General features: G+C 35.3%; 1 protein-coding gene across 1 annotated transcript; it reads right to left on the reverse strand.

The window, feature by feature from the left end:
* Positions 1-1529: 1529 nt before the first annotated feature.
* LOC122144451 (NADH dehydrogenase [ubiquinone] 1 beta subcomplex subunit 9-like) lies at positions 1530-20717 on the reverse strand. Its single transcript, XM_042755362.1, has 2 exons — positions 20563-20717; positions 1530-1767 (listed from the first exon to the last, which is right to left on the reverse strand). Exons 1-2 carry the CDS (start codon positions 20649-20651, stop codon positions 1545-1547), a joined length of 312 nt encoding a protein of 103 aa, XP_042611296.1. The 5' UTR covers positions 20652-20717; the 3' UTR covers positions 1530-1544.
* Between the last annotated feature and the right edge of the window lie 187 nt (positions 20718-20904).

Below are 20904 nucleotides of genomic sequence, written 5' to 3' on the forward strand. Positions count from 1 at the left end.
TGTTAGGCTATATTAAAAAAAAAAATGGGTATTTTTATAACGGGTAGGCTATACAAATAAATAAATACATATTATTTTTATTTATTCGTTTTTATATAATGCAGAAGTTGTTTTTTCTTATGTAAGAAAAATTAGTCTGATGTTTGCAATTTGTTGTTTCAGGTCAAGACTCATCCGTCGTCTTAATGGCAGTTTGCTGCTTTGCGCTGATATTTTTGATTTGTATTAGTGTTCTTTAAATTATTTGTTCCAAATTTTGTCTTAAATATAGTTGTTCTAGAACAATTTAATCAAATACTTAGGCTGTTGATTTGTTTGCCGCCTTCTTTTTTATTCTAAGTTTTGGCGTTGTGCGATGTGCCGTGTGCATTTATTAAATTGTTCGTTTTTGTTAATTTTCCTTTTGAACAATATAAAAATTATATTAATTTTCCACTGTATTTTACTATTTTTATACCAAACAGCGTTTTTGCTACAGTATTTATTTGTTTTGTTTTTTTGCCTTGTTTTGTACTAGGCCTAAGTTACTAATAAGTTTATTTAATGTATTTTAAAGAACGAATTTTAGTTTATTTTATTCAAAACTGTTTTTTTTTTTTTTTTTTTTTGACATGTAACTGTTACAGTTTGTATTTTTGATAATAAATTATTAAAATGCACAGGCAGTCTGATTGCTGTTTTTATGTTATAATTAGCTTATAACGTTCCGGCCACTGATTTTTGTGTCCGAAAGCGCTGTATACTTTAAACGCTTTACTATTCTGTTTTAAGCGCTTCATTTTCATTTTGAACGCGCTAATATCATGCTTTAGCATTTTCTGTCATATAGAAGTGTTAAACTTCCACTTGGACTATACCTTTCCTTGTATATACGCAAGTTTTTATATTAATATCATAAATGAACGATTATTCGACTAATCGCTAAAATGCAGGAGTGTTAGTCGACTAGGAATATCTTTAGTCGGGAGCAGCCCTACATATTTGTAACACTGTATCATCAGGTACTTTTCTCCACATGTTTTGAGAATGTCCAATTGTTGTCAACCTATGGACACATGTGAATTCTGTTTTGTCCTTTTTACTACAACTTGATTATGTCTAAATCCATGTTTATGTCTTCTCAATGACGATTCTAACTCCTGTATAAGTTCATTAAAGAAGAGAATGTTGTTTGCTGGTTTTACAGCTGCAATGAAGACAATAACACAAAACTGGTTTACTCCGCACGTGTGCAAAAACATTTTGGATTCATAGCTTCCTTAAAATAGTGACTTGTGAATGTACAACAGCCCAAATGAACAAGGCTAAACCTAGTACCATTGATGTATGGCAATGTTTTCCTTCCAAAATTTTGTACTATAAAAAGGAATGACCATAAAAGTTTTTTTTTCTTCTCCTTCTCTTCCAGATGGTAAAAATATTGATATGTCTGTTGCTCCCCCTTCTCTGTTTTGTTTGTTTAAATGGATTGGTTTTGTTGACATAAAAAAGTTGATCACAAAAAAAAAAAAAAAAAAAAAAAACACCAGCAAAACTGCCAGAGACTACACAACACATTTTACTTTGTCACTTACTTTGTAGCACTCATATCTTTCATAGGATGTTCCTCCAGGTGAGTCTGGGAACAGGTAGGGCTGCGGGTGCTGATTGGCCCAGAATTCCTCTTCACCTGCCTTTAGCATCATGGTGGCCTTCATCATGTCCTTCTCATGTTTGTTCTCATCAAAGCGTGCTCGCAGCAAACATGCATAGAAACGATATTTATCCCTGAAAGAGTAGAATAACTTTTTGTGAATGGTATGGTTAGGATTAATAAGACCAAAACCTATGTAACCACAAATAAAATCATGGATGTCTCATTGCTATCAAGGTTACATCAATAAACTATGGTTTTTATAAACAAAATATAGTATTGTAATGAAAAATATTAGATTCCACTGCCTTTATTGCATTATTTACTACTATTGCTTCCAAAATGCCTTAGGTACCCCAGGGTTTTCATAATTTGGGTAAAAAAAAAAAAAAAATACTATGTATGTATGCAGGGGCGTCATGCAGTCATGATTTTTGAGGGGGCATGCACGAGTAGTGGGGGGGGGGGGTGCACTCATCATGTTTGTCATTTGACACACAGCAGCCACGATAGCACTGTATAACTGATAGGGGTGTGCCGATCAGATATTCAGGAAAGGGCTGCGGGTGCAAATTCGATATAGTACATATAGGCTACTGTTCTGTGTTATTATTAAGCCCCACGAAAGCCACATAAACATTATAAAGCACAATAAAGTTTTAGTGCACTATATTTTAAGTGTTCTGAAGTTGTTCGATAGTTTAATGTGAGGTACAAATGAATATTAAAGTCAAGTTCACGTATCTCTGTATTCTCTGTATTTGGAGCCTTTAGTAGCATAATACTTTTGCGCAATGAAAGATTATTAACAGGCTTTCTTGTTCATCTTATCTATCGTATGTTGCTGCCTCATTACTCTTCTATACATTTTAAAGAAATGTCTTTTAATTTATACAGCAGTCAACATTTGAAGTGGATCAAAAAAGTTAATCAAGGTTGTCCTAAGACAAGAACAGGTATTATTTTGGTTTTAAGACAACTTTGATGAAAGGTTGTGATCCACTTTAAATGTAGACTACTGTAGAATATATTTTATATATATATATATATATATATATATATATATATATATACATATATACATACACAGTATATTACTTGTTTTTCATGAATGTATTGTACAACAATACAGAGCAATGTGTAGGCCTAAAAGATTTAGTCCTACACTTATTCACTTTTATTTGTTACCCACTAAATAATGTTTTTTTGTTTTTATTTTCACTAAAAGTTTTTATTTTATAAAATTATTGTGCACTCATGATTTTTCTAGAGTAACTTTTGCTACTGAATTATCCATTAACCTACAAACCCGATTCCAAAAAAGTTAGACTTAGACGGCACTGCATCACATACAGGAATGCTACTGTAATGGAAATCACAACATGGGCTCAGGAATACTTCCAGAAAACTTTATCGGTGAACACAATCCACCGTGCCATTCGCCGTTGCCAGCTAAAACTCTAGAAGTCAAAAAAGAAGCCATATCTAAACATGATCCAGAAGCGCAGGCGTTTTCTCTAGGCCAAGGCTCATTTAAAATGGACTGTGGCAAAGTGGAAAACTGTTCTGTGGTCAGACAAATCAAAATTTGAAGTTCTTTTTGGAAAACTGGGACGCCAGACTAAAGAGGACAAGGACAACCCAAGTTGTTATCAGTGCTCAGTTCAGAAGCATGCAACTCTGATGGTATGGGGTTGCATGAGTGCGTGTGGCATGGGCAGCTTACACATCTGGAAAGGCACCATCAATGCTGAAAGGTATATCCAAGTTCTAGAACAACATATGCTCCCATTCAGACGTTGTCTCTTTCAGGGGAGACCTTGCATTTTCCAACATGACAATGCTAGACCACATACTGCATCAATTACAACATCATGGCTGCGTAGGAGGAGGAACTGGGTACTGAAATGGTCAGCCTGCAGTCCAGATCTTTCACCCATAGAAAACATTTGGCGCATCATAAAGAGGAAGATGCGACAAAGAAGACCTAAGACAGTTGAGCAACTAGAAGCCTGTATTAGACAAGAATAAGACAACATTCCTATTCCTAAACTTGAGCAACTTGTCTCCTCAGTCCCCAGCAATTTGCAGAATGTTATAAAAAGAAGAGGGGTGCCACACAGTGGTAAACATGGCCTTGTCCCAACTTTTTTGAGATGTGTTGATGCCATGAAATTTAAAATCAACTTATTTTTCCCTTAAAATTATACATTTTCTCAGTTTAAACATTTGATATGTCATCTGTGTTGCATTCTGAATAAAATATTGAAATTTGAAACTTCCACATCATTGCATTGTTTTTATTCACAATTTGTACAGTGTCCCAACTTTTTATGCGATTGGATCAAATATAAAAAAATATTATTCAGCTATTTTTTCTCTTTTGGAAGCTGAATTCAAAATCCACTTGGCTCAAAATTCTGAGGGGGCACCTGCTAACTGTTTTTAGTCTAGTAGTTAACTTAAATCCTTTATGAACTGCAGGTCCTAGCCCTAGAAACCATAATAATGATTTATATGGATATGACAAGTTAGAATAAGCTTCTGTAACTTTACACATTTACCATTTCTATATTATTAGTTACTACTACTCCACTAGGTCTGAAATATATAGTGTACGTTTTAATCCCATGGAACACACTACAAACATAATGATCTAGAACAGGGGTGCCCAAACTCGGTCCTGGAGGGCCACTGTCCTACAGAGTTTAGCTCCAACCCTAATTAGACACACCTGAAACAGCTAATCAAGCTCTTACTAGGTATACTAGAAACTTCCAGGCAGGTGTATTGAGACAAGTTGGAGCTAAACTCTGCAAGACACCGGCCCTCCAGGACCGAGTTTGGTCACCCCTGACCTAGAACATGATGCATTGCGGTGTCTGTCATAATTAAATAAATAATTTTGGAGAAAGTGGTTGTACATATGTGCGTTTTTTTATTTATTTTTTACATAGTTTTTTTGTTTACAGTCTTCCTTTAATGGACATTAATATAAGACAATACTGCAAAAGCAGCTTACTGCCAAGCTGTTATATTTCTGTTATATATTGTCCAACATTCAGAATTTTCCTGTCATTAATTTAATTTCATATGTTGGTATTAATTCAGTGTTTATAATGCTAACACTTAAACCTAAAATAATTTGAACCCCAAAACTGACATGGTTTCTAAAGAGCAAAGGTTTTGTGAAAAATGGGAAGACATTAAATAAACTGTTAAAAGGATTTTATGACCACTAGTCTAGTGATTGTACGTTATTGTTGTCATCATTCAGGTTGTATTTCAGCTTTAATGTATGTTTTTTTTTAAACAAAGCAGCTGATATTTGCCATAGTGGCAGCAAGAAGCTAGTGGACTGCCAAGTTGCTTTCACCCCAAAATGGCAGAAGCATAGGGCTGCTGCTAGGTGCTGCTGTTGCAATGGAACGTTCTATTGGCTTTCACTTCTTGTCAGTATGAGCTCTTTGCAACAAGCACACAGAAGAACTGCACGTGGAAGACAGCAACAATTTATGAATATGACTGTGTGAGATTTGAATGAGTGCGCAGCTCTGAAAGCACGAGCACTGTGCATGATCATGCATGTCTGACAGCTTACAGCTTGTTCATTCGTTGTGTATCCATCCGTGGATTGTCATTATTGGCTAATATTACTGGTTTAAATAATTGTTGTTTATGTTAATGGTTTTTAAAAAATATTTTTGGCCTGCCAGTATGTCAGTAAAATTAAACTAATGTTTGCATTCAGAGTATAGGTGTGTATGTGTGTATTATTTTAAGGCCAAGTGCCACTAATGTTTTTGTAATGTAACAAAAGGAGTTAATGTTTAAGTACTATTGCTATTTTTTATTCCATGGTATCGAGTATTGTGTACTTTTAGTGGTATCGGTACCGACCATAGATTTTTGGTATCATGCCATCCCTAATACATACACGCATAGGTCCATATATATTTGGACACTGCTCCATGCTTTACATGTTACCCTTGGGAGATATCATCAGGAAACACGGTGTTAGCTTTCACTGTTATGCTGATGATACTCAGCTCTATACTTCTTCACGGCCAGGCAAAATATACCAATTTGAAAAACTAGCGGAATGCATAGTCGATATAAAAAAAACTGGATGACGAGTAATTTCTTACTACTAAATTCTGAAAAAAGAGGTGTTAATTAAAAGACCTAAAAACTTTGCATGCAATAACCTAGAACACCGTCTAAGACTTGATGGCTGCTCTGTCAATTCCTTGTCATCATTTAGGAACCTAGGTGTGCTATTTGACAGCAATCTTTCTTTAGAAAGCCACGTTTCTAGCATTTGTAAAACTGCATTTTTCCATCTCAAAAATATATCTGAATTACGACCTATGCTCTCAATGTCAAATGCAGAAATGTTAATCCATGCGTTTATGACCCTCAAGGTTAGATTATTGTAATGCTTTATTGGGTGGTTGCTCTGCACGCTTAATAAACAAACTCCAGCTGGTTCAAAATGCAGCAGCTAGAGTTCTTACTAGAACCTGCTGGATTAGCCCGGTTCTGTCAACACTGCACTGGCTACCTATTAAACATCGTATAGATTATAAAATCTTGCTTATTACTTATAAAGCCCTGAATTTAGTACCTCAGTATTTGAACGAGCTCTTGTTACATTATAGTCCTCCACATCCGTGTTCTCAAAACTGGGTTTGGGTGCATCACCCCCAGAAGAAAATTTTTGAGAATTTAACATGTAAATGAAGCGTTCTGGTGCTCTGTGACAACCAAATAAAAGCAAAAGATAACATATGCTTCAAGTAAAAAAAAGCACATTTATACCACAAACATTTTGGACAGTGCAACTCTGTTGTCATCAGCAATCATACTTCTCTTTGTGAGCAGTGGAGTAATTTATTTTTGCAAATTTTAATGTTTACAATAGAGTGAGCATACTATCAACAAACTCCATATTTTCACTGGAGAGGAAACAGAAGCTGCATTTGAAGTGTCATTAGATGTATTTACACAGACTGTTTAATGAAGCTGAGGTGCCATAAATGCTTTAAATACTCAAATAATTTTATAAGATTAATGTTTTAAATATTTTTTAACATACAAATTAAAAATGTTGGGGAAAATGTAATACTTTTAAATATGAAACCAAACCACCAGTAGATGATGGTAAATGACTGTTTTATGATCGAGTCATTAGTCATTCATTCAAACGGCTGATTCATTCAAAAATGAGGTAAGTGACTACTGTCTCTATGAATGGTTTACTGAATCATTGACTTGATTCGTTCAAACACGTGGATTCATTCAGTATTGAAACACCGCTGTGTTGCTCAGAGACACAAAACAGTTCTGCTGTGGCTTTAATTGAAACTTAAAAAACAGTCAATATTGCATTACGAATTGCAAACTGTGTGTCTGTTTAACACAAACACAACTTGAAGAACAACGCTGCTGACATGTTTACAGGCGGATGTGAGCGTAAGTGTGCCGTCAAAACGGACTGGCTGTGAGATGAGGTGTGTTCTATTTGAAGCAGCAGCGCGCAGACCAATTGGACATCAAAGTATCACAAAAGCGATTTGAAAGCATGCGGAGCCATCTGCTCTCTGCAGCTCTCGTGGTGCTTTGATGTCACACAGCGATCGGTCTGTGCATTGCTGCTTCAAATCAAACTGAGAAAGGGACTTTGGTCGAACACACTCCTGTCTACAGGCTTGTGATCTCTCTCTCACCACCCAGAAACCGTACATTTTCACGTACTGCCAGGCAGGTTAGGGCAGCTTTTTTCCCTTAATAAATGAAATCATTAGAGGTCGACCGATTTATCGGTTTTGCCGATTAATCGGCACCGATAGTTGATTGCTGGAACAATCGGTTATCGGCAAAAATCCATGCAGATGGAATTTTCGGTTTTTGGTAATTTTCTGTGGAGAATGATAGTTTCCGGGTTGGGTCCGTTGCTGGAGCAGCTGAGAAGGCTCTGTTTTCAATATACAGTGCGAGAGCGACCTCTAGTGGTTGAAATCGCTGACAACACGTGCTGTTTGTTTAGACAAGTGACGCTGCACGCTGAACAGAGCGAGAAGCTTCAGACAGAAAATCCTGCCGCGCCTCAGAGCACCATTCACATCGTTTTCCATTAAATTACATTATATTCACCCCGAATCGTTGTTAATGTACATAATGAATTGTATATTGAGATTTCTGCGATGCAGAAAACGCGGACGGAATCACGCAATCCATTCATAAAAACGAAATTCACAGTTTAGCGCGCGTGACGCTCGCGCTGATTTCAGCGTCTGCTGTCTCACTAAATGAGGACAAAAACACATGAACAACATCCCCAGAACTGCTCTGAGAGTCACTTCATGAGCATTTGACCTTTTGTTGATTTGAGCAAAAGCATCATATCGCATGCACAGAATTGTAAAGGTATTCTTTTATTTTGCAACCCGTCAAAATAAAAGTCCGGTTTTGAAGTCTATTGTTCGGTAGAATGTACATAGCCTACTACTACTATTAAAATGAAACAAGCATTATTTTTTAATGAATAATCACACAACATTTCTTCCATGTTTTAATTTGAATAGTAAATCCCCTTTGTTTGCCAAAAAAGTTTGCTTAATTTTAAGTAATTAAAAGACAGTTTCATGCCTTGATTAAACAACAATAAAAATGTAAATACACACAGAATTTTTGAGGGGAAAAATCATTAGGCTTCTTTAAAAAAAAATAAGTTGTTTTATGCATTCAAATAATTAGACATGATAAAACAGAATTTGGTAACAATAAAAAAATATGGTGAGAAAAAAATAAAACATTTCATAGGGCCCTAATCATGTAATTTTTGTTAAACTTTTATTAAACTGATTTGAAAATGTGTAAGTTTCATGATTTGATTTAATTAGACTTACTTTATGATTAATAAACTTTAATTTAACTGTTAAAAAGGAGTGGAGTAAAATTAAAATGGGAAAAACAGAATCCAGAAAAATTAAATAACAGAATTTGTAAATAAATAAAATGGAATTTAGGAAAAAATTAAACAGATTTCATAGGGCCCTATTAGTGTGGGGTAATTTCAACATTTACTATTACTATTACTGTTTTATTTTTTACTTTTTTTTTTTATTTTTTTTTTTTTTAGTGTTTTTTTTTTTTTTTTAGTATCCATTTTAAAAACTACCGGATAATTAATCGGTATCGGCCAGTGTGGTCAAATATCGGTCGACCTCTAGAAATCATTATTTCAAAACTGCATTTTTTATTTACTCGGGATATCTTTGGGTAATATTAAAATTTGCTTGATGATCCGAATCATTCAAGTGTGACATATGCAAAAAAAATAAAATAAAAAACAGGAAGGGGGCAAAAACTTTTTCACAGCACTATAATTTAAAAAAAAAAATATTTTAAAAGAATCTTATAAAATTCTTTATGCATTCAATTTTGCAGTGTAAATGCATTTGTGGCACCTCAGCTTCATCAAACAGCCTGTGTAAATCCATCTTATGCCACCTCAGATGGAGCTTCTGTTTCCGCTGCAGTGGAAAGATGGAGTTTGTTTATAATGATTTCATTTGAATGGTAACAGCTCTACAGTTTCTAATTATTCTAACTGAATTAACTGAAACAATGTAAGAATTTTACATCTAATAAAGTTAGTGAAAAAATTATTTAAGAAACACAGTGGGAAATGACATCTGTTTTGTTATATACAGCAACTCCTTTTCAGTTAATTATTTCTACCTCTTTTCTAGTCACAGAGTTTTTTAAGTGAGAGAACATCTGTTACTTTTTGTCATGGGAATCAGAATAGTAATGTTTATTTTGTTTATTTTATTTTTTTTTTTCATTTTAATAAGCATATACTTTTGTATAAAAAATGCTGTCAATTATAGTTTTTAGAAAGAAAATCGGAATTGGCAAAAATCTGTATTGGCAGGTCACACTTGCAAAAAAAATCTGAATCTGCCAAGAAAATTGCAATCGGTGCATATTTACTTTTAATGAAGCAACTCAACATTCCTTCGTTACAAGTTCTAAAGTGACATTTTGGAATGAGTAACAAGGGCTTGGGCTCAGCTGTTTAACTGTCAACTTTAGATTTGAATCTGTGGCAGAAGGAAGTAGTACTGTACAAAAGAGGGCTTTTAAAGATACTCCGTTGTTATTGTTACTTGTTATTTTTTATGTATTTACACACGTCAAACTGTTGTATAAACTATGACTGTCAAAATTAACGCATCAATAATGCGTTAATGCAAATTCATTTTAACTGCACTAATCGTATTAATGCGCGATTAACACAGCACACGTTTTCTGTTTGACCCGTGGCCTAGCCCGTAGTTGGAGAAATGGAGATGCACAGTGTTGCCAACTTAGTGATTTTGCACACCCCTTTAGCGACTTAAGTCGTTAAGACTTGCAGATTAACATCTTGGAAGGGAGAGCTGATTATGAAATCTTAATGGGTCGCGTTTCAGTCAATATTTCATATTCATTTTGTTGTCTGACAACAGAAACAGTAAGATATAACAATGAAAACAGTTTTACTGAGAATTTATTGTTTATTGTAGAGGCAAACAAATGTAATAATAAATAATAAATGTACATTTTGCATGTTCAGAAGTGACCTGCCCTGTCCCGTGAAAATGTAAACAGGCTTGTGTAAGTAAATTGCTCAGTGCAAATAAAAAAGTAGTAGGGATGTGCGGTATAACGGTACTGGAAAAATACCGGTATCTATTGTATTTCAGTACTTTCCAAATTGATGCAAAACCGGTAAACCTGAAGAACAACGCCATGGTTAAAACAGATGAAACTCTATTAATGCGCCCGCAACTAATAAATCAAGAGAGAAGTAGAAATGAAATAAGGCATTACTTTACATACAAAACACATGATAAAGGTGAACGAACTGACCACAGGATTCAGCACATCAAATCTTGCTAACTTGCTCAATCGTGTGCTCATCCTGATCTTTTCCGAGAATTAAGAGATTGACAGGTTAGTGCATTATTCATAAATTCAGACTTAATTTGAACTTTTATTCACAACTGATCAACGCACAAACATAAGATGTGACGCAGTAAACACGAAAGCTAAAAAATGTGACGCTAGAACAGTGACATTTTAGTCACATTTTGGCAGTTTTGCTATATTAATTTTAGTATCAATAATATGAAGGGAATGTTTCTGCCACATTGTCGACCACTAACATGAAGCAGCCTAGAGAGAGAGAGATTTATATTTAAAGCTTTTTCTTTGCCTATCTGAGTCTGAAATCTAAAAAAACATTCTGAGGGAGAGAGAAATAATAACGTGATTTTGAATATTACTTTGTTATAAAAAAAAAATTTCAAGTGTTATTCTAACTAATCAACAGCATTACAGGACTTATATATCTAGGTCAATGATTATTTATTAGGGCTGTCAAATGATTAATCACGATTAATCACATCCAAAATAAAAGTTTTGTTTACATAATATATGTATGTGTACAGGGTATATTTATTATGTATATATAAATACACACACAAATTATATATTTAGAAAATATTTACATGTATATACATTTATATATTTATATTCTTATATTTTATATTATATATAAATATATTTAATATATAAACGTAACATATTCTTCTTAAATATATACATGCATGTGTGTGTATTTATATATACATAATAAATATACACAGTATACACACATATATTATGTAAACAAAACTTTTATTTTGGATGTGATTAATCGTGATTAATCATTTGACAGCCCTATTATTTATAAATGTTAAATGTTATATTATGTTAAATGTTTTTTTTTTTTGGATTTGTTTAATCTAGGGGTTACATAGACTAGTCGAGTAGTCGAGTGATCGACTACTTTAACCACTAGTCGGCGCTGTCGGAAACAATCGACTACTCGAGCGTGCATTAACCATAATGCATGCACAGTTTGCCTACAAGGATTACAATATTGCGTGTAGCTGTTACTTTCTATCACTTTCTCTCTGTTACATCTAAAATTAAAATATGTAATTTAATAATTAGAGGTGTGCCCGAAGCCCAAATGGCACAGATAATGGCTTAAAAAACGAATAACGGATAAGGAATAATTCTGCCTGAATATTCGGCTGAGGCTGGCACAGTCTGCTGTTTGCTAGATAACAGTTGAGCCAGGGGATCAGCGCAATATTATACACAGACCTCTAAAGTCACGCAATAGAATGTGTGAAGTGAATGAATATAAACTTTATGAACGAAAAGAGCACAAATCAAACACCGCATGTTGCCTCTTCGTGCATCTCTCAGAAATCAGAGCTTGGCGAGAGTAATATCACCTATAATAATACATCGTACACGGTCTATTATTTGTATATATTTAAAAGGCAATGATTTAAACCGTATGCTAAGAAATGATACATGAATGAATGGAATAAACAACGCGCTCGCCAATCAAACAGCCGCGTTGCGCGTCTCAGTCTCTCAAAAACCAAGCCAGTTCTCTCTCTTAAAAGTAGGCTAATAATCAAATTAAATGTAGATACATTTTCTATGTTTGCTTCTTTATCTTTTGCAGGTTTGCGTGGCACAGGCACATTTGTTTAGTAAGTTCAAAAAGACTCGCTTAGAGAATTCTGCGTAATGAAAATGTGCGCCTTGAATTCATTCAGTCGTGTTCAAATGATCACTAAACGTTTGTCATGACATCTCTGCTTATATGATTAAGTTATTTTTTGAAATTAATAATTATTTTACTTTAACGCAGCATGTTTGTTCAGTGATAACTACGGGGAAAAAAAGGTAGTCATAACGGTCTTATCAAGTAACTGTACGACACCTGGTTTTATCCGAAAACAGATACTAATAATTTTGTGACTTACAGATACAAATACTGGTTACTAGGGCTGGGCGATATATCTAACGATATAATCATGCGCATCTAGTCAGTAAAGCCGGTTCCCTGATTAGCGCTAAATCGCCATCACCTGCTTTCAAATGGACCGGCATTTAATAGACAGAGCCGTAGATCACTGACAAGCTACGCAATATCACGTTCATTATCGAAGGCGATTCATCTGTGATAATGAACCCGATATTGCGTAGCTTGTCAGTGATCTACGGCTCTGTGTATTAAATGCCGCTCCATTTGAAAGCAGGTGATGGCGATTTAGCACTAATCAGGGAACCGGCTTTACTGACTAGAGGCGCATGATTATATCGTTAGATATATCGCCCAAGCCTACTGGTTACATTAAAATGTAATGTCATAATTATATCGACTAGCAGAAATCAGTGGTCGTGCGACCCCTAATATATATATATATATATATATATATATATATATATATATATATATATATATATATATATATATATATATATATATATATATATATATATATATATATATATATATATATATATATATTAGAGATCGGCCGATATGGGTTTTTCTATAGCCGATGCCGATGCCAGCCGATGGCCGATATGTGCTGCCGATTTTTAGGGCCAATATCTTGAAGTTTTCCCCTTCATTTGCATGCTAAAATGTCACACTAATAATAAGTGGATGCACAACAATTCTAAACTTATCATCATTTATTTAGCACTGACTTGAACCATCTCTCGAATCTTAATTTTGTGCACTGCACGGTATTAAAAATAAAAAATGTATCCAAAGTTAACCAAACAAATCAATAAACTGACCAAGTATTGAATGTATAAAACAGGTATATATATATATATATATATATATATATATATATATATATATATATATATATATATATATACACACACACATTCTAATTTCAAACTTACATCCCAGTCTGTTCATTATTAAAATAAAGTACAGTCAACCAAACATATAAAAGGTTACACTGGTCAGTTTAAATAGACCGTAGTATACCGGTCCACTCTGCTGTTATGCCAAGGACATTTTTGCTCATGTGAAGAGGATGATCTCTTCCGTCTAGTTTACATAAAAAAAATAAAAAAATATTATAGTTTAACATTCAGATACATTGCGAATATGGAAACATTTGGATATGTGCAGAACGAGACGTGAGCAATAACCTCCAAATACATCTAGCCAAACCCGCGCTCGCTCGTCCTCGTCTTCACGCACGCATGCACTGTCACGATCTAATGCACTGTAAATGCAGGATTTTTTAAAACAAATAGGCCTACCGGAACGCAAAAATTCTAAATCGAACATTTTGGTTATCAGGATCAAATAAAGTACTGGTCATACTCGCATAAAAGGTTTAATGTGAAAAAAGCGGTTCACTGACTGCGCAGTACAGCCACAAGTGCCACAGTTATGTTTGGGATAATTTTATTTTTAATACTATAGTGTCATTTGAAAACATTGCAATTGCGTTTTAAAATACAACGAGCACCACGAAACCATTTAAAGAGTGTTCCTGTAGCTCAAGTGGTAGAGCATTGCGTTAACAACCGCAAGGTTGGGGGTTCGATTCCCCGGGAACACATGATAGGTAAAAATTGATAGCCTGAATTGATAGTAAGTCTCTTTGGATAAAAGCGTCTGCTAAATGCATAAATTTAATTTAATTTTTCATTTAAAGAGGCGCATTCAGCAGTCTCCTTGACGGGAAACAGTCAACTAAGTAAAAGGATCTCAAACGTACAGTGCGCTCCCTTCATTTTATCAAATGATCATAATCACATCTATTCATTTTACAGTCCTGCTACTAGCATTTTATTCAGACTAAAACCCCTTTAATTCGGGTGAGAAAGCTTTTTTTCCGAGTGGCTTTTGCACATAATAATAATACCGCTGCAGACGCATTTTGCAGCATTAAGGTTATTAATTGATTGTTAATTTAAACGACGATCGATCATGGAAATGATCAAATATTGATATCCCTAAATGCAAATGAGTTGGATGGAAACTTGGCTATTGTCTGCATCAATCCATGTTTCCGAACAAATGTCATTCACCGTTCTGGACTGCTCCAGGACAGCTGTCTCAACGAGCACGGTACTGTCCGTGAGCGGGGCGGAGTAACGTAGCCCTCAATCACGATGCAGTGTTTTTGAGAGCTGCCACCTTCTCCACCCCATTTACAGAGTGATATTCTCTGACTACCTTTATCTACCAGGACTGTTGTTGAATCTTCCTAAAGGTTTGTCTTGGGGTCCTTCACATGCGGCAGCAGCACTTTCCACCGCACCAATAACACGGGGCTGCCCGCCGACGTGCCTAAATTTAAATTGGCACTACTAAACACAGATATCGGCCGATGCCGATATATTAAAAAATGACAAAAATCGGCCCGATATATCGATCGACCTCTAATATATATAAATGCTATTGGGGGGGGGGGGGGGTCACTGATTGTTAAATATGTACATGGGGGGGGCCCCAAGGAAAAAGGTTGGGAATCACTGTAATATGAAATACATGAAAATATTAATACAGTTGCAACTGTTCTTGAGAGTGGTGTGCATTGTTTTATAAACCAGCTGCGGTAGCTGCGGGTAATCCGTAACGATGAGCAAAACGGTGGTGAACCGCGTCCACGCAGAGCGGGCAGGATGCATCGTAACAACATCGGTCGCAGAGCATTTCCGATCAGAGGCCGTCGTCGCGGCGACATCTTCCTTATTAGCAAACGCTCCCTGAGGGACATCGTGCCGATAGAATTTTGTACGTCTGGTCGACATCAGACCAACGTATGTGTCCTGTCTGGGATGTCATTTGCTATCTGGGTTAGGTGTATTTTCAGACGTTTAATCAGGCTCAGATGTGGCATGAGTGCAATTAAATTTGTAAATTCATGTTGAGGTTAATGTTTTAAATATAAAAATTTTAATATAGAAATATTAAACATTAAATAACAGAAAAGATCCTTTAAAAATTAAAGTAAAACTGCCAGAAGGTGGCGGGAAATCACTGAGTTTATCACTGAATCATTTATTATGTTGATTCGTTTGAATGACTAATTTATTCAGGAATGAAGCAAGTGACCTGCTTTATGAATGGGTAATTGATTCAGATTCTTTTTAAAACAGGAACCCTGGTTATGATTCCTATTTTTTTTGATGAATTTGTTTGATTTTTGTTAGTTTTGAAATTTTTTGGAAATTTTGTTTGGGTTGTGTGCTGCAAATATTTGAATGGCCCCTCCCCTAATCTCACTCCAAACTTTTGTTGACAAAGCAAAGGAAATATGCGCGCAAGTGGAGAGATTCGCGCTCGCGCATTATTTTAATGTGCTTTCGCGTTACAATAACGCGCTCTCGCTGCTGCTTCTGAACCGCATACACATACGGTATTCGCACTGCAAACGGAGTACGTGTAAACCTTGGGCAATAAATATATTTCAGCACCTGAGGCACCGCTACAATGAGCTCTTTGACCAATGCATGGCAAAAAAAAAAAGCCCTGGACACGGGTTTTATTTTATTTTTATTTTTTTACCATATGTCTCGACATGTTGTTTGACATTTACTTACTGATTATTTTGACTTATGTCTGTTCTAGAGGCATGTTACAACTTTTTGATAAAGCTCTCATTGGTTTTCTTTTGGAAATATGTTTCAAATTTATACTGAATGCATTTATGACTGTAAAGCGTGTCTGTGTGTGTCAAAATCGTGATTAAAATCGACATCGCAAAATTGATCAAAGAAATCACGATGGGTTTTTTTTTTGTCCATATCGCACAGCCCTAGTTCATTCAATAAATACAGTTAACAATCTAGCTTCTGAGTACTAAGTTATTAACCCAACAATAGCGGGGTCAGTTAATTTTTTTGCAGTGGGCCGCGCAAACATTTGTGTTTGGTTGTGTGAGCCGCGAGTTGAAAAAGTTTGGGAACCACTGGTCTAGGCTGCTGTCTCAATTACATTTCAAATTGCCATAATGGGCGTGATGGTGTTGCTTTTGTTGTTTTTCTCAGCGTATTGGCATAGTGACGGGCTCCTGTAATGCATTGCTAATGTTAGCATACGTCCATGTGAGCTAACGTTATGTTACTTTGCACAAACATGCATAACTTTGTTCGACTGTCATGAATATATGAAATGTCCATTGACATCAAGTACAAGTTAGCCAAGCATAGATGAATCTTACCTTTCCAGGAGAAAATTAGCAACGTTGGCGTCTGTGTTCAATATCTTCTCCGTTTTCAGCCGTCTCCATCTTTCAAAAGCATCTCCAATACAAATTCTGGTTTTATTTCGGACTTTGTCACGACGAATTTCTGAATTATAACGAGGTCTTTTTGATTTAGTAACATTAGACATTTTTATCCAACTGGAGTTACAGCAAAGCTGGCAACACGGATCCCGAAACACTACTGACTTCGTGATTGGTAGATGGGTGGAGGGAGGCGCGTCAGGCCAAAACACATAATGACAACATCAACATCAGGTGATGGCTGCAAGTCCACTTTTTAAATGACAATATCCTGGCCGGACTACTGTTGTCAGTGATATAAGTATTTGAAATGAACATGATTTCTTAATGTCTAGTGACACGTCAGGGCCATTTTATGATTAATTGAAATAGATTTCTTACATACAGCTCCTTTAAACATCATGCAAACCCGCTCTGACGTCCCGATCTGAATCAAATGATTCGCGATACACGCTCTGACGTCCAGATCTGAATCAAATGATTCGCGATACACGCTCTGACGTCCAGATCTGAATCAAATGATTCGCGATACACGCTCTGACGTCCAGATGTGAATCAAATGATTCGCGATACGCGATCCGATTGGTGCGCTTTGAAACAGTGAATCATTTTGCGACGCAATGGTTTAACTGATTCGGAGTTTCAAAAAGCTCCGTAGTGTTCATTGCTCGCTTTCTCTATGTAATTTGTTGTTTGAATAACCGTGGACATTAAATCATTACAATTAATAGGCCTAACGTAGGCTTACAATGTTTTTATTAAACTGAGATCACACTAAATACAATTTCCATCGTATTAAAAACATTTCATAAAAATTTTCAAAAGCATCCCCCCCACTGTTTTTTTTCACAAATCGCACCCCGAGTATAAGCGATATATTTAAACCGTTTAGGTGGGTGTGTCTGCTGCGCACTGATATGACACAGGTAACGATCCAACACAAAATATAGCCTATTTCTCTATGAACATAATTATTCAGGAATTATTAAACATGAACGTATTAGGATCAGAAATGGATTTGAATATATTACAATGAATAATACAATTATGTTGTTAATGTTGCTCTATAATGAAATGAAAAGCTTAACTTACTATCTTGGAAAAGCTTTATGTCTTTAAATCCGTACTGTATATAGTCAGTTATTTCTGTGAATAAATTCAGATTTCAGAATGAGCACTTTGTCGTTTGTTTTTTATGTTGCGGTCGTGTCCGTCTGATGTCTATCATGTTCATGATGTTCACTACTGTAATGAACGTAGGTTTTTAATAAGTAGGGGAAATTCCCGACAATTAAAAAATAACCGTTTACATGCCTAGGGTGTTTGCATTGTAATAATGTACAGAAATACTTTAGATTTATAAACGCTGACTTGTTAGATGATGTTTTCTCATTAAAATCATACAATTTCCTATTAATTCAATAGAATGTTTACGCACACTAGGGATTACCAATATGGCGGCGCGGCGGCTTCACTTTAATGACGTCATGAGCAATCCAGTTCTATATTATAGATCAGTGATTTAACCTCTAAAAGATCGCAAAGTAAAAAGAGCTGCTAAAGTCCTATTTTGAGGTGGTTGTACTTTACAATTAAATTATCATAATCTTAATTCATGTGAAGGATTCTGAAAGTCTGACAGTAATCAGTGTTAAGCACCACTGTAACATTAACCCTGCCTGCTTTAAATGTTTCAAAATCATTAAAAATTGAAAACAATAGAAATTTAGAAAAGTAATCAAAAAGTAACCAAATGTAATCAGTTACATTACTCTAATAAAGTCACTGAAACAGTTACACTACATATTACATTTTAAATAAGGTATTTGCAATCTGTAACCTATTACATTTCCAAATTATCCTTCCCAACACTGGACCTGACACCTTGTAACTCAGACAAAGAGAGTTGACAAAACTAAACTTAAATATAAACCCATACTGGATTTTAAGGGGTATCATTCCTTAAAACAAAATCACATTTTTAACTGTAATAATAATAGAATGCAAAATGCAAAAAAAAAAAAAAATGTTTTGATTTGCAGATTGATATTTTTTTTTTACTATATAGATTTGAATACATTGTAAAATTAAGTTAATGTTAAATTAATAATTTAAATTTCTGGAAAAAGAAAATAGGAGTAACTTCTCGAATTAAAAATGTCATCAAATCAGGAGTCTGTTTTCAACATTTAAACATCAAAATCATGATACCCTTCAATAATATAATTTAACATAGGCTACAATTAGTTTTATGCATTCCCCATGAATGAAGAAAATAAGGTTGCATGCTAGGAGCTCTACAATAATTTTATAGAGTGATGAATGCAGCCAAAGAAAACATGAAGAAAAGAAAGTGGAAAATAACACAGGTAAGACAAATAAATCAATTCTATCAATTTACGTATTAAACTGTTGGTAAGCCGACAAGAAAAGTTATTTAGGTAATTTATTATTTTAGTTATTGCATTTAAGACTGCTATACTACATGCAGCTAAAAAAAAATGTAATAGAGCCACATTGGGAGATAGACTCCAAGCAAGTGTCGCTCAAATGAGCACATGACCGAATATCCATGGCAACGCTCAGCGGCTTAGTGACAGTTAACCTTCGTCCCAGACACGGCCATGAGTTTTCGCTTTTGTTCGGTCGAAAAGGTATTTATACTTTTATATTATTAGACATTATAGCTACCGTAACTACTGTTTATCTCCTAATACTTACATTTTATGAAGAGTTTATCTTTTTAAATGTTTGCTGAAGTTGTCCCGTACGGCTGCTGACGTTAGGCTATGTGAACACTTTCGAAGCTAACGTTAGCATGTAAAGATGAAATGAGTAAACGTAAATAATATTGACAGATATTGAACTTAAATATTGAATTTCCATGTTAAAAATACACACTGAGACGCCTTTATGCGGCAAAAAGGCATATGTCCGCTAAATTTCGGACTGCTTGGTCTAAATCCAAACTGTCAACAGTCTTAACAAATATTTTTTCAATGGATAAACGATAGACCTAGACATATAAAATCATAACACTACTGAATGTGTTCATTTTGTTGTTTTAGGTTAGAAGACAATGGGAAGAATTGCTATCAGACTAACCACAGCTGACAACCAGAGACGTACACACACCCACACGAAAAGAGCACCGCAACTTTACAGTGCTTTAGCATTCTACTTATGTATTTGACAAACAACGTGAAATTTACCTTTTGTTGATGGAAAGTAGGAAAAAACAAACTGAGGCTTGAGATAATAAAGCACACGTTTTCCGCTTCGAAATCATGACGTCGGGATTTTACGCATGCACGCCGAAGGGGAAACGGGAATTGAATTCACCAGAACACCGCCAGCAAACAGTAATTATAAACCAGCGGCTCGTCAGCGGACCACTGACGGAAAAGCGGTGGCTGCTACTAGAATAACGATAAGCAAAACGCCGGTGAACCGCGGGCGGCGTCCAAGATGGGCCGCCAGTGGCCCGCTGGTCTTATATAAACTGCTATCACCCACAAATAAATGCATCCCATCGAATTCTAATGGCAGATTAACACATATGTAATGTGCATGACAGGACATGTAGCAGCAGTTCATTTTCATATGTGCTAAAGGGTATGTAACGTTAGCAGTAATTAAACAAAGGAGTTAGCAGGACAGGCTAAGATCGATTGCCGTGTTTGTCTCCTCAGAACAGCCAATAAATGCGCATAAAAACATATAAAACTACAATTATAATTTAGAAATTGGATTTACCTGAAAATACACCAAGACTCGATGTGTCTCAGTGATTTCTTGTAGAGTCGCAGGACCTTCTGATGGTGGGTCAAATAGGCAGCCGCCATCTTTCCATCTGAGTCACTTGTGCTTTGTGCGTTCGGAAACTTCCGAATCTTTTTTGTTCCGAATCAATGTTTCGGACGGATGTACCTAAACCCTTGGATCCTTTAACTTGAATTAAGGGATGTATATATATATATATATATATATATATATATATATATATATATATATATATATATATATATATGTGTGTGTGTGTGTGTGTGTGTGTGTGTGTGTGTGTGTGTGTAATATTTATTTTTTGTGTGTTTGTGT

The sequence above is a fragment of the Cyprinus carpio genome, unplaced genomic scaffold (genome assembly GCF_018340385.1).
Source record: "Cyprinus carpio isolate SPL01 unplaced genomic scaffold, ASM1834038v1 S000006676, whole genome shotgun sequence".
Lineage (NCBI taxonomy): Eukaryota > Metazoa > Chordata > Actinopteri > Cypriniformes > Cyprinidae > Cyprinus > Cyprinus carpio.

Excerpts from the sequence above, each read along its gene's own strand:
- LOC122144451 (XM_042755362.1), bottom strand. The coding sequence starts at position 20,651 with ATGGCGGCTGCCTATTTGACCCACCATCAGAAGGTCCTGCGACTCTAC. Across the intron at positions 1,768-20,562 it reads GAGTCTTGGTGTATTTTCAG|GGATAAATATCGTTTCTATG; the intron begins GTAAATCCAATT and ends CTACTCTTTCAG.